At 41.3% G+C, this 14,586-nt stretch overlaps 1 protein-coding gene across 3 annotated transcripts in view; it reads left to right on the forward strand.

The window, feature by feature from the left end:
• The first annotated feature begins 2,667 nt into the window (after positions 1-2,667).
• spag17.L (sperm associated antigen 17 L homeolog) overlaps positions 2,668-14,586 on the forward strand; it is an 82,944-nt gene continuing 71,025 nt past the window's right edge. The window contains exon 1 of one of the 3 annotated variants that reach the window (XM_041581394.1): positions 2,668-3,063. In XM_041581394.1, coding sequence (XP_041437328.1) covers positions 2,947-3,063 — 117 coding nt within the window. In that variant the 5' untranslated portion in view covers positions 2,668-2,946. The remainder of the gene's footprint in view (positions 3,064-14,586) is intronic. The other 2 variants (XM_041581395.1, XM_018245795.2) reach the window with 2 other exon arrangements.

The following is a 14,586-nucleotide window of genomic DNA, read 5'->3' on the forward strand; positions in this document are numbered from 1 at the left end:
AGTGTTACTTTACAGAAAGTAGGGTAGGGATAGGTACAAGTAACAGCTTCCAAGCAGTGTTTTCACTATTTCGTTCAGCACAAAAAGGGAAAAAAATTATTTTAAACTCCAGCAAAGGAATCCTTGTATTGCCTTTTTTAGTTTGGATATGAGCTGGGAGCCCAGGGAGTTCTATTTCCACTAGTGGGTGAATCACAGTACAATCAAATGCTCACTGGGGCAGGGACTGACGGGAATGTGATAGGGATCTTAGATTGTAAGCTCAATGGGGTAGGGACTGATGGGAATGTGATAGGGACCTTAAATTGTAAGCTCACTGGGGCAAGGACTGATGGGAATGTGATAGGTATCTAAGATTGTAAACTCACTGGGGAAGGGACTGATGGGAATGTGATAGGGACCTTAGATTGTAAGCTCGCTGGGGTAGGGACTGATGGGAATGTGATAGGGACCTTAGATTGTAAGCTCACTGGGGCAGGGACTGACGGGAATGTGATAGGGATCTTAGATTGTAAGCTCACTGGGGTAGGGACTGATGGGAATGTGATAGGGACCTTAAATTGTAAGCTCACTGGGGCAAGGACTGATGGGAATGTGATAGGTATCTAAGATTGTAAACTCACTGGGGAAGGGACTGATGGGAATGTGATAGGGACCTTAGATTGTAAGCTCGCTGGGGTAGGGACTGATGGGAATGTGATAGGGACCTTAGATTGTAAGCTCACTGGGGCAGGGACTGATGGGAATGTGATAGGGACCTTAGATTGTCAGCTCACTGGGGCAGGGACTGATGGGAATGTGATAGGTATCTAAGATTGTAAACTCACTGGGGAAGGGACTGATGGGAATGTGATAGGGACCTTAGATTGTAAGCTCGCTGGGGTAGGGACTGATGGGAATGTGATAGGGACCTTAGATTGTAAGCTCACTGGGGCAGGGACTGACGGGAATGTGATAGGGATCTTAGATTGTAAGCTCACTGGGGTAGGGACTGATGGGAATGTGATAGGGACCTTAGATTGTAAGCTCACTGGGGCAAGGACTGATGGGAATGTGATAGGTATCTAAGATTGTAAACTCACTGGGGAAGGGACTGATGGGAATGTGATAGGGACCTTAGATTGTAAGCTCGCTGGGGTAGGGACTGATGGGAATGTGATTAGGACCTTAGATTGTAAACTCACTGGGGCAGGGACTGATGGGAATGTGATTGGGACCTTAGATTGTAAACTCACTGGGGCAGGGATTGATGGGAATGTGATAGGGACCTTAGATTGTAAACTCACTGGGGCAGGGACTGATGGGAATGTGATAGGGGCCTTAGATTGTAAGCTCACTGGAGCAGGGACTGATGGGAATGTGATTGGAACCTTAGATTGTAAGCTCACTGGGACAGGGACTGATGGGAATGATTTATAATCTCTGTACACACAGCACTATGGAATATGTCAGCACTATATAAAGCAATATACAGTATGTGTCCTGGCAGCGCTTACAAAGAGCCTGTATGCTATTAGAAGTGGGGGGACCATGACCATACTACTATGGAGCCCCAAGATTTCTGTTGGATGGAGCAGCATGTTGAAGACAGGACCATGGTTGGCGGGTGTTGCAGTTGGTCAATTGGACTAGGGATGAAGGGCCACATTGAGGAACCATTGAGAGTCACAACTCACCTCATACAACAGAAGAGTGAGGAGAAAGTTCCTCGGAGGCAAAGCCGTTGCACCTTTATACGGTGTCTCCTGAGGTGAATGAGCCCAGTGGCTAATGAGTCTGATATGTTAGTGGGCGTGGCCAAACGTGTCTCCTCATTTCTGTATTGTTGAAGTCAGTCCCTCTACCTCTATCCCCCACTACAATGGACTGGCAATGAGTGGCTTGTGGCAAATGCCAGAGGGGCAGGTGTAGAAGCCACAGGCACTCACTAGTTATTGCATAGCTCCCAACATTTTGGAAGTAAAAAGAGGGATATAAATTTTTTTTTCCGCACGTAGCGCAGCAAATTATTTGACCACACCCCTTTCTGTGGCCACACCCCCTAATTACCATGTTTGTTTTACAAAATTTGGCAGGTTATGAAAGTTTGAAAATATTTCTCCTTATCTAAACTGTGTTTTTGTGTCTCAAAATTGTTACAAAGTATCTTATTTGCACCTGTTGGCTGTTCTGGGCTCTCTGCTAAAAGCCAATTAAGTGAGAAACTTTGTTTCTTTTTCTGGCTGTTCAGTGCAGAGAAAAGAGGGACTTTCCAGTACAAATGAGGGACTGCGGGTTGAGCTGTCAAAAGAGGGACTGTCCCTCCGAAAAAGGGACAGTTGGGAGGTATGTGCTGTGTAAGTCAAATACCAGGGCCAGGGCTTATGTTGACTCCCAGTCCAGACCTGAGTGGCCCTGTATCTGCTGTATGTGGGAAGGTGAGTCTGAGTGACAGACCCAGAGATTCGCGCTCAGTCACAAACCTCAGCCCTTACTGGACAATCCCTGACACGTGACACAGCGCTGAATGAATAGGAAAGTGTGGGGCAAATCCCCGCGCTCAGCTCGTCACGTCTGTACAAATGAGTCCCCAGTACTGACCATTGTTATACTGAGGGGTGAGGTCACACTCACAAGGTATTTATTATACACACTCGGGGATTTTATATTTCCCTCATGCGCTGAGCTCCACTTATAAGAGACAGGCCGTTAGTCACATTGAGGGGATACTAGTGACCCCCTGTGACTTCTCTGCTACCCCCGAGCGAACACTGTGCGCTGCCCGGTTACCATGGCTACAGAGGCGGGAAGTCATTACAACACTGGACTTCCGTGTGTGGGTTGAGCGGGGAGGCGGAACTTTCTCGGAGTTCGTTGCTTGGCAACCGATAAGCGTCCTTAGAATCGCAGGGATCCGGGATAGTTCGTGTAAGTGGGTACCGAGTCCTTAGACCCGCGCGGGGAAACATGAGCCCGAAGAGAGCGAGGAGCACAGTCCCGCCAGGGGGTAGTGGCCCTGTGGGGGCCCCAGGAGTGATGTCTCGGAGCTGGGAGTCCGGCCTGATCCAGGCGCAACTGGAGGAGGTGAGAGGGGATACAGGACAAATACAGGACAGATACAGGACAGATACAGGGCGGGGGTTTAAAGGAGAAGGAAAGGCTAATATGAAATAAACCTTATCAGAAAGGTCTATATAAATACACCAGTAACCCCTCAAAGTAATGCTGCTCTGAGTCCTCTGTCAAACAGCACATTTTCCCTTCTATTGTGTACTCATGGGCTTCTGTATCAGACTAACTGTTTTCAGCTTAAACCTCCAGGGCTAGGGCTTGAGCATGCTCAGTTTACTCCTCTCCCACTGAGCCCAGAGCAATGAGTGAGCAGGGAGAGACTCAGGCAGGAAGTGATGTCACAGCAAGCTAATATGGCAGCTGCTATCCTAAACAAACAGAATGTGTCTAGAGCTTTTTACTCAGGTATGGTAAAGCATTCTGCAGAATAAATGTAGTCTTGTAGCTTTCACTATTGTGGCTGATCTATTGGCAATAAACTCCCCTGGTAGCTTTCCTTCTCCTTTAATCTAATGCACAGCAGTGGGGTGAGAGATGAACCAACAAACACTGTGACTGGGGCAACTCTGATATGGGGGCAATGTGCCCACCTACTGACTAATAGTCTCAGGTACAACCTGTGGCACCGACTGGTACTACCACTACAGACATGCCCGGCTCCTGTACTGGATCACATTGGGGCCCCAGGGCCACCTGACAACGTGTTGCTATGCGGCATCTCACATATTCACTGCCACATTCTAACTGCCCATTTCTTGTTCTCAGTGAGCAACTGAGATTCTTGTTCTGACCCAACTTATTTGCTTTCAGTTATTGTGTCGCATCCCACCAACTTTCATTAAACACTGTGTTAGAGCTGCTGATTGAGTCTGGCTTCTTCTGGAAGACACTGTTAGTTCTAGTTCAACTCACTATTGTGCTACTTATACTCACCCAACCTGTCAGCATCTTCCTAATTGAGTTCACTCATGAGTGTTCTGTTTATTTTAGTGACCCAACTCCTGCACATTTGTTCTGCTGATTCTACCTGACCATCCCATGGCCATTTTGCTTGTTTTAATGACCAACACATGATGAGTATCTTTTGGGTTATAGTGAGGAGGTCCGGACTGGCAATCTGTGGGCTCTGGCAAATGGCAGAGGGGCAGGTATAAGATCCCATAGACCGTCAATATTTATTGGGCTGGTACAGGCTGTTTTAGGCCTCTGTGTATTTGAAATGCCAGGACCTATTTTGATTCCAGACCTGTTAGTGAGCCATCTTGTGAGTGGTCTGTTAATTATAGTGACACATCTCATAAATATTCTGTAAGTTCTGCTGACCCAACTCACGAGTTTTGTTTTAGTTCTGCTAATACATTAAATAAGTATTCAGATAGTTTAGTAAATATTAGACAGAACTGATAAGATGTCTTTAAGTTCTGGTGGCCCAATTAAAGAGACTTCTGCTAGTTCTGGTGAGGCAGCTAAAGAGACATTTGCTAGTCTCAGCAACACTTCTGTTAGTTCTGGTGATCCAGTGAGACTTCTGTTACTTCTAGTAACCCAGCTAATGAGCCTAATGCAAGTTCTGGTATCCCAGCTAATGAGCCTTTTGTACGTTCTAGTGACCCAGCTAAAGAGCCTCACATAAGTTCTGGTGATCCATCAAATGAGCCTTCTGTAAGTTCTGATTACCCAGCTAATGAGCCTTTTGTAGGTTCTGGAGACCCAGCCAAATAGCCTCATGTAAGTTCTGGAGATTCAGCTAAAGAGCTTCATGTAAGTTCTCGTGACCCAACTAAAGAGTTTCATGTCATTTCTGGTGACCCAGTAAATTAGCTTTCTGTAAGTTCTGGCGACCCAGCTAATAAGCCTCATGTAATTTCTGCTGAACCAGTGAATGAGCCTTCTGTAAATTCTGATTATCCAGCTATTGAGCCTTTTGTAGGTTCTGGTGACCCAGGTAAAGAGCCTTAGTGTAAGTTCTGGCGACCCAGCTAAAGAGTTTCATGTAATTTCTGGTGACTCAGTAAACAAGCTTTATGTAAGTTCTGATGACCCAGTTAAAGAGCCTCATGAAATTTATCATGACCCAGTAAAAAGGTCTTTTGTAAGTTCTGGTGACCCAGCTAAAGAGCCTCATGTAAGTTCTGGTGACTCAGTAAATGAGCTTTCTGTAAGTTCTGGTTACACAGCTAATGAGTCTTTTGTAGGTTGTGGAGACCCAGCTAAAGAGCCTCATGTAAGTTCTGATGACCCAGCTAAAGAGACTTGTGTTGGTTGTGGTGACCCCAGTAATGAAACTCTGTTGGTTGTGGTGACCCAACATTTCAATGCTCAGTTCTGGTGAGTCAAGTTGTGACCCAAGTGGAGGGCAAGCACAATGTTCCAGACCAAGTCATATAATGTACTGTCGAGATTTGGTTTGTTTAATGTAGTAAAATATTTACCAACTGCATAGTTGTACTGGTTGCATATTACATAGGAATATTGGGCCTGTGAGTTAAACCCCTACTTCTACTTCTGGTGCCCCTCCTCCTGCGCCCCTGTCATATCTCAGCTCTTTGCCACTTATTGCAATACATATAACTGCTAATATTTTGCACCTGTTCAAAGATTTTGTATTTCCCCCCAGGCAGCCCCAGAGTGTAATGAAGCCCTGTGCAAACACACAGGCTTATATGGGGGCTAAAGGGGACAGCGTGAGCCTGGGAAGGGGGGAGATGCGGGGGCCGTTTGTGGGGAAGGAAAAGGCTCCGCGTCTCTGTGTCGTCGGCTTACGGGCTGTTTCTTTGTTCCCTGTGGCAGTGCAGGAGTTAACCAGGGGCGACATTGTGTTCCCCGAGCCCTAAGGAAAATGAAAACGATAAATTAACCTGCTAAAAAAAAGTGGCAGAATAATACGTGTTCTGTCCAGCTGTCCAAGGGCTCAGACAGACAGCGAACGCGCGAAATACGGGCTCAGCGCAGCTCACGGCCGGTCAGAGTTTAATCCCACTAAATCTACGTATACGATTTGTAAGTTTAGCAATGTGCCCGCTGCTGGCGCTGTTATTTATAGGGGGACAGCCACGTCGTAAAGTGACCTTAAAGTAATGGGAAAACAATGGCCTGCCTGTTAACCGCTTCTTCACCAGAGAGCTGCCTTCCCCGATGCCCCATATTGCTTGCCCATGCTGTTTGGCATCCATTGTACCACAACAGGAAAGATGGCGGCGCATTGCAGGCCCATTACTGTAGATTGTTAGGGGCCGATTCACTAAGGGTCGAATATCGAGGGTTAATTAACCCTCCGATATTCGACTAGGAATTAAAATCCTTCGAATATCGAAGTCGAAGGATTTAGCGCAGATAGTTAGATCGAATGATCGAAGGATAATTCCTATGGGGGCTAACATTGAGTTCGGTAGCTTTTAGATGGCGAACTAGGGGGTCGAAGTTTTTTATTTTAAAGAGACAGTACTTCGACTATCGAATGGTCGAATAGTCGAAAGATTTTTTGTTTGAATTCTTCGATTCGAAGTCGTAGTCGAAGGTCGAAGTAGCCCATTCGATGGTCGAAGTAGCCCAACAAAAACTTCGAAATTCAAAGTTTTTTACCTTCGAATCCTTCACTCGAAGTTTGTGAATCGGCCCCTTAGTGTTCATTTGTCACAGGAAAAATGGAAAATATGTGAGTTTTCGAAGGTAATTTTCAGTCAAAACTCGATTTTTGGGCTAAAAATAAAAAACTTTTCAGATTTATTATACCACGAAGCTGGAAATAGGTTGAATCCGAAAATACTCCAGCTGAAACCAGTCAATGGAAGAGGTCCCTTGAATAGCCTTCATGATTTTAGGGTATCGCTCAAAAACTCAATCAGTTCAATTGATTTTCTTACCCGGAATAATTAACTCAACTCAAGTTTTCACGTTGTTCACCGCAAATTCACTGATTCGAGTTTTTCCCATTCGAGTTTTTTTGAGTTGTGTGTTCATTCGAGGTATATAAAAAACCTCACAAACCTGTAAAATTCGACCTTTGATAAATAACCCCCTAAATGAATGAAAGGAAGAATAGAATGTGGTCAGTATCATGTATGGCCATTTGTACAATTTGGGGCAAATTTATTAAAAGTCAAGATCAAACATCTTTTCCACAATTTGAGAAAAAAAAGTGAATAACAACATATGAGCCTTGAATAGTCATGATTTACAGTATTTTTTAAAATTTGTGAAATTTAGAATTATTTCAGATTTATTGGAGATTTTACAACCTCAGTGAAATAAATGGAATAATTACATTTCTTTTTGCGATCAACTTTTCCCCCAGAACAAAACTCCATCATGATTATTCCATACACGGTTTTATTTACAAACACTTCGTAGTCCACAATAAAAACAGTGACTGAGGAAAAAAGATTTGCTTAAGTTTTGCCTTGGCTTTTTTTCCTCAAACTTAAGAACAGATGAATCCCATGAGCTGATTGGCCGGAGACCATGGAGGGACGCCCAATGTATGGCCCCTTTAATGCTGTATTTAACTTGAGAGATTGGCGCAAGACTTCTAGTGCCACGTTTTGTAAATGCAATTCAGCATAAAAATGTAAAATAAATATTGTGCTTTTCATGAATAAATATTGTGCTTTACGTGGCATGTTAGGGATTGTTTGCCTTTGAACTAACTTTTATCGGAATTTATATTATATTTTATTTAAAAAAATGGCAAACAAACTTCCATGCCCGATTTTAGCTCATTTATTAAAAAAAACTCAATTTAATCAGATCGTGGAAAAACTCGATAAAATCAAGCAAAAACCTGAATCATTCAAATTTTTCTGTTTCTTTCCTGAATTGCTCAAAATTTTCAGGCTTTTTTCCCGAATTGCTCAAAGAGTTTTTGCCCGAAAACCCAGAATTTTTTTTCAGGCTAAAGTCAGCGCAGACCACAAAAAATCATTGATATAGGTGCCTCTCCCATTGACTTATACAGGACCTCGACTGGTCTGAGATGGCGGATTTTTAGATTCGGGTTTTTTGCAGCATCGGGGTATAATAAATCTTCAAAAATTTAAGTTTTTTTCCCCTCTAAAAATTTGAGCTTTCTAGTGGAAAAAACACATTTTTTTTGAGATTTTTACATATGGATTTTAATAAATAACCCCCTTAGTATGATACAGAGAGGGATATTCTGAGACAATTTTAAATTTGTTTTCATTTTTTATTGTTTGTGGTTTTTGAGTTATTTAGCTTTTTATTCAGCAGCTCTCCAGTTTGCAGTTTCAGCCATCTGGTTGTTATGGTCCAAATTCCCCTAGCAACCATGCATTGATTAGAATAAGAGACTGGAATATGAATAGGATAGGCCTGAATAGAAAGGTGATTAATAAAAAGGAATAACAATGCATTTGTAGACTTTTTAGATTTGAAAGCTGAAAAGAGTCAGAAGAAAAAGACAAATTATTCAAAAATGATCAAAAAGAAAAAAATGAAGACCAATTGACAAGTTGCTTAGAAGTGACCTTTCCATTACATAATAAAAGTTAACTTAAAGGTGAACCACCCCTTTAATTGTGCAGTTCAACAATTGTTTAGTAAATCCTTTATTCCTCGCTTGTTCCTTTCTCGCTATTCTGGAGCCCAGTGAATTACGATCCTCCTAGGAATGAGCTGATTCCCTTAGCTTGTACCGACCCCTGTTGCTTTGCCTCCCCGTGCTTTCAAAGTTCTGTAGGTGAAGCTAAAATGTATTAAAATCAGGAATCAACACCAAATCTTTTGTCATTCTGACAAAAATCTGGCACGAGATTAAAAAAAATTTTTTATCTTATAAAATCCGTCATTCTGACATTTTTAGAAAATAAATGTTTTTTTTAGCTGCGAATCCTGAAATCCCAGAGTTGTGGCTGGCCATGCACATGACTGGAATTTGGGAGCAACTGAATACTGAGGAGAGGGTTTTTTTTTTTTTTACACCTTTACAACAATAAGAGAATAAACAACTGGGCTTTTGGGATTGAGGATTTAATTCCTATCAGAATTCCCAGACGTCGGTGTTCGGCAAAGAAACGGTTGTTGTAGTAGAAAGGGAGTGACTTTGTACAGAAGAATTCCTCTATAGCGGATGGGCCGTAGAGACGAAACTCTAAATGTAAAATAAATAAACAGAGGCAGCGGTTTCACTTATTTGTGTCAAATTTCAACGGGAAAGTGATCTCATTTACTAAGATTTACAAACACAGTGATGAAGCCACGTTTTGTACACTGTGTATATTATTATATATTACACACACACAAACATGCCCAGAAACAGCACAGGGATTTTATTATGGAATTCATTTGAATTATGAAATTCAGCAAATAGTAAATTATTTTCTCCATCCAATTGAGCGCCCGAATGTCACCAATATCCTGATTCTTTATCACGGGACATACAAATAAATAACAGAATTTAGTTATTAGCCAACTCTGTTCACAAGAGCTTTCAATCGAAAAGTTTGGGGCATAACGAACACAAAGGGGCAGATTTATCAAGGGTTGAATAGTAAATCCGAATTCAAATTTTCAAGTGTCATAAATCACACATTTAAATTTTAATCGCCCTATTCGAAGGTAAAGATTTTTCAGAGCTCGACCATGAAAACAGTCCTAATTCGAATATTCGCCACCTAAAACTGCTGAGTTTCTGTAAAAGTCAATGGCAGAGGTCGGTTGAATCATTTGGAGATGTAAATAGTCTTCCTGACATTCAAGGTTTTTTTTCGGGAGAAAAACTCGATTCCGACGAATCAGATACGATTTAAATTTTTGGGTCGGAACCATTCAATCGAAAATTTGCCATTCAATTTTTTTCTTAAATAGCCTCCCAGTCGAAATTTTGAGTATATTCGTGTTTTAAAAAAATTCACATGAATTCAAAATGGACCTTTGATAAACGGGCCTCAAAGGGTTGTCGGAAAGAATCCATGATTATCGTGTCGTGTATATTATCTCCATCTCCTCTGCTCGTGTCAGTCATGGGATTTTGTGTTTATTTGGTCATATGTTAAATAAATGATGCTCTCGTGTTCCCCGTCATTATGGGGTTTACTTTCCCTTAATGTGTTTATTTACTTATGACTTAAGTCATTCTCAGATTTTTTTAAAAAAAAATAGTCTAAGCATGTTTTTCCTTAGTGCCAACTTCAGCCCTCCAGTGCTTCCCTAAAGGTAATGGGTTCATTTTAGGACCAATTCCCCCTTGGTTAAAATAGTCAGAGGTTTTTATAAATAAACCTGAAGGGAACATGAGATCAAACTGGAATTTCTGACATTTCCTTTTGGAAAGCTTTGCCTCCCCCCCTCTGTCGGAAGATACCATGCTGCTCTATTTTCCTCTGATAATTTGGAGAAGTCACTCATTTCTGTGCTGAAAGTCATTCGCAAGGGCAGTCACTTTATTTTGGAGGGGGGTCCCTTATACTCTATCAGAACAACGTGTCGCTTAATTACTCTGCTTTTATAATCTTAAAAATCATCCGACGACGATTTAGATAAATTTAAGTTTTTTCCTTATTGATTTGGACGGGAATTTATTGTAAATATTTGTTTGGACCCTTCTTTTTGTTTATAGAACTAAAAAAAAAAAGTTATTTGCGTTTTATAATAAATGCAGAAAATCCGGGAAAAGGAAAGACGTGAAATAAGTGGAATTATCAGCTCTGCAATAAGAAACAGACCCGCTGCTCTGCTTAAAGCCGACCTAATGATACTAATAATAGCTGCAATATCTCCCGCTCTATAATAAATGCTAAATAGGAGAAATGAGGCTGCAATTATATCCAGTAATCCAAAAAGCGTTTCCAGACTTCAACATAACCGCTAAAATCACTTTACATGAGCAGAAATTACCTCCCAAATGCCACAAATCACCAGCGAAATATAGATTTTTTTCATCCCGAGTTTTGTTTGTACAAAAGCACTTTGTTTGCACAAGACTGGGGAGGGGGTCCAACGTGAAATAGTGGTGTGCTCTCCCCGCCGTGGGCTCACTGGGACCCTTTCATCTCTGCGGCCGAGGCTTATTATCTCTTTATATCCCTTTATTTGGATCCATTACATGCCGGGCCGAGCAGAGAAGCTTAACCCTTTGGCACAGCTCTCTGGAAAGGATTTAACGGTAAATAAAACAAGCAATTAATAAAATATTACATTGGAATTCCGCGGTTTGTTTCAATTGGATGGAAGTTATGACGGGGGGCCAGGAGTTGATTGGTTTAATTAAAACACTAAAACGCTGGGATAAAGGGCAGAGCCTCGGAACATCCCGAACATGAAGTTCAAAAGCAATTTCACATGTCACTCTCCATGAAGATTCTTTTCACATATTGCGGTAATAATTCTATTGGAAATATTTCCTTCGCCAACAGTTTCAGGAACCGTCGCTTTATTAAATTCAGAGCAGAAATGACTGGCCGTGCTCCAGATAACTTTAATATTCCGTGCCCCAGCGATGGGAAGTAGAAGTTACCAGTTAAAGGAACACTGACATTCCAGGGGCGTTTGATGGAAACGGGAGCGATAAGAAGGGGCACGAGCCCCTTGGGAATGAACCAGGAACTATATTGGCATTCTATAATAAAAAAAATAAAACTGGTATTTAGAATCTTTATTATAATTGGATTTAGTTAAAATGAACCTGCGGTATATTGCACTTCATTTTGTAACCCCTTTTCTGCCAGCGTGACTCTCTCTCATAAACATGAACACAATATCTGGAGTATGTATTATTTGTGCACTACCTTCAGTATGTAGAACATGTTTATTTTCTTGTGCTGTGCTATTTTACTGCTGTTGTGAATGGTTTCCCAGATTTTACATCTTCTAACAAAAATAATTAATGAAAAATGAAAATAACTAAAAGAATAAATACAATAAGAATAAGTAAACACAAAAAAATAGAGAGAAAAAAATACATTAATGGGCAGATTTATCAAAGGTCGAATTTCGAATTTATGTGAATTTTTTTTACTTTAATAAATTGGAATATTATCACATGAGTGGGAGGTTATTTAATAAAAAAATTCAAACGTCTAATATTCGATCGAAAATTGGAATCAAATTTGAATCGAGTTTTCCCTCTGAAAGAAACTCGAATGTCAGGAAGGCAATTAACACATTCAAATGGTTCAAATGAACTCGGCAAATTTTAGGTGGCGAATATTCGAATTAGAACTGTTTCCATGGTCGAGATGATATAAACCTCACAATTGAATTTACATTAGAATTGGGGGATTAAAATTGGGAATTTTGACACGGGGAAACATTTTCGGAACCCCCAACACCATTGTTTAATGATATTACGGATTGATGTAGCTGTATCAGTTTGTGCAGGGACAGCCGGGGGATCCCGTACAGCCGCTCAGTACTGCACTCCTGTACATTTAACAAGCCGTCGAGCTGTCGGATAGTATTTAGGAACATGGAAAGCCTGCTGGTGCTGCATGGAAGGTATGTGATATGGGGAACACAGGCCCTTCGACTTTATCTGGGGCAGAAATCATAAAGCAGAAGGAAGAGGAAAAGCCTGCTGTGCACTAAGTGCCGTCTGATTTACCAGGAGAGGCTGCTGGAAGAGACAATAATCGCTTTATAAATGAAAGAAAGGCTTTGAGCTGCACATAAAAGTGTTTATATGTTGCTACAGTGTTAGGTATCTGATCTTAATTTGCTCTATTATCAGTTTTTTCCTATGGAGCTTTTATATATGCTGAAAGCTAAGGGGGTACCAGGGAGTTTGGTTATTCCGAAACAGCTGGAGGGCTGCAGGTATGGCATCCTTCAAGTATACAATCAAATGAATATGCACATTGTACTATTATCTATGTCTGGACCCACAATTGGCCTCTGTGATATTGCAGCCTTTTTTTTATCCTTATACCCGACCCCAATGTGTGTTGGCCGAGACAATTTCCATATAGAAATGTAGCGATAGCACCCCTAGTGGGTATTAAGAGATAGCACTAATTCTGTTCTGTATGGAGAACTCAGCTGAGACAATGTTTATTAGCTGTGGACTAATCCTTTATACCACAACGCCCATAATCCTGGCAGAAAGGAAGGTGGAAATGCTGCCACCATGTTCTGGAACATAAAAACAATACTTTTCCATATGTTGGAAAACCTGAAATATCCTTTGATGTTTGACAAGACAAGATGGGACATATATCTTCTCCTTTGTGCCTGCAGAATGCCGCTGTGTATCATCCATACCAGTTATAATATCAACCCAAGTTATTTTTGAGGTGTTTTCTTTCCCTCGGGTATTGTTCTTCAAAGTGTCCCCAAAAGGTATTGAAGAACTCTACATTTCTACATTCACATACCATTATTTAAAGCCATACTTTCCATTTGGGTGCTCTTAATGAAGCAAAACCCTTTTGTATGAGAGTCCTGTAAGACCAAAAGGTCTCCTCATGACTTGAGACACTTGATTGTACCGGCAGGTGGAATGGGTAAATCTGGTACTTGGAATAACGACTCCTGCGAAGGATGAAGAAGTTTACAGGGGATTTTCCCTTCAGGGTTATGGTAAGAAGGCCTAGAGCATGATGGTATTAGTGTATGGAAGGGACAACCCTTAGCTAGGCTGGACAATCAATGTCTGATCAAGTTGTTAAATATCTCATGGCCATTCCTAGAAAGGCAAGTTTGCTTTCCAATTGATAGTATGGTGTAATTATTTGCCCAGGTGATCACCAGTAGTTCTTGATAGAAAAGGTGAAAGTGAAATGCGCATGCTATAATGCTATAGTAACCTCTGTGTCCTCACATGTGACAGGAGTGAGTTTTACAAACCCTTACAACCACGATTGAGTTGGCATGAGGGAAGTAGGTGCCATTTATATTGAGCATGCTAGGGTACTATTCTTTTCATGTGAGTCATAAGATCTGAGCTCTGTTCTGGTTCTCCTCTCTGGTGACTTCTGGGTTTACATGTGATGTAATCAGTCTCATTAGCATTATGACTTCATCATCATCCCCAACTTGAAGGACTACAAGTAACTTTAATATATTAGTAGGTTTCACTCCAGGTTCAAACTCACTGTGTTCATCACATATGAAACTTGTCGCTGTCATTCATAACATTTTGTACCATCGAGGGTGGGTTAAAGTTCAGGGGTCCATAAAGGGATCCTGTCATTGGAAAACATGTTTTTTTCAAAACCCATCAGTTAATAGTGCTGCTCCAGCAGAATTCTGCACTGAAATCCATTTTTCAAAAGAGCAAACTGATTTTTTTATATTCAATTTTGAAATCTGACATGGGGCTAGACATTTTGTCAATTTCCCATCTGCCCCAAGTCATGTGACTTGTGCTCTGATAAACTTCAATCACTCTTTACTGCTGTACTGCAAGTTGGAGTGTTATCACCCCCTCCCTTTCCCTCCCAGCAGCCATACAACAGAACAATGGGAAGGTAACCAGATAACAGCTCCCTAACACAAGATAACAGCTGCCTGGTAGATCTAAGAACAACACTCAATAGTAAAATCCAGGTCCCACTAAGACACATTCAGTTACATTGAGAAGGA

Source organism: Xenopus laevis, chromosome 2L (assembly GCF_017654675.1).
Source record: "Xenopus laevis strain J_2021 chromosome 2L, Xenopus_laevis_v10.1, whole genome shotgun sequence".
In the NCBI taxonomy this organism is placed as follows: Eukaryota; Metazoa; Chordata; class Amphibia; order Anura; family Pipidae; genus Xenopus; species Xenopus laevis.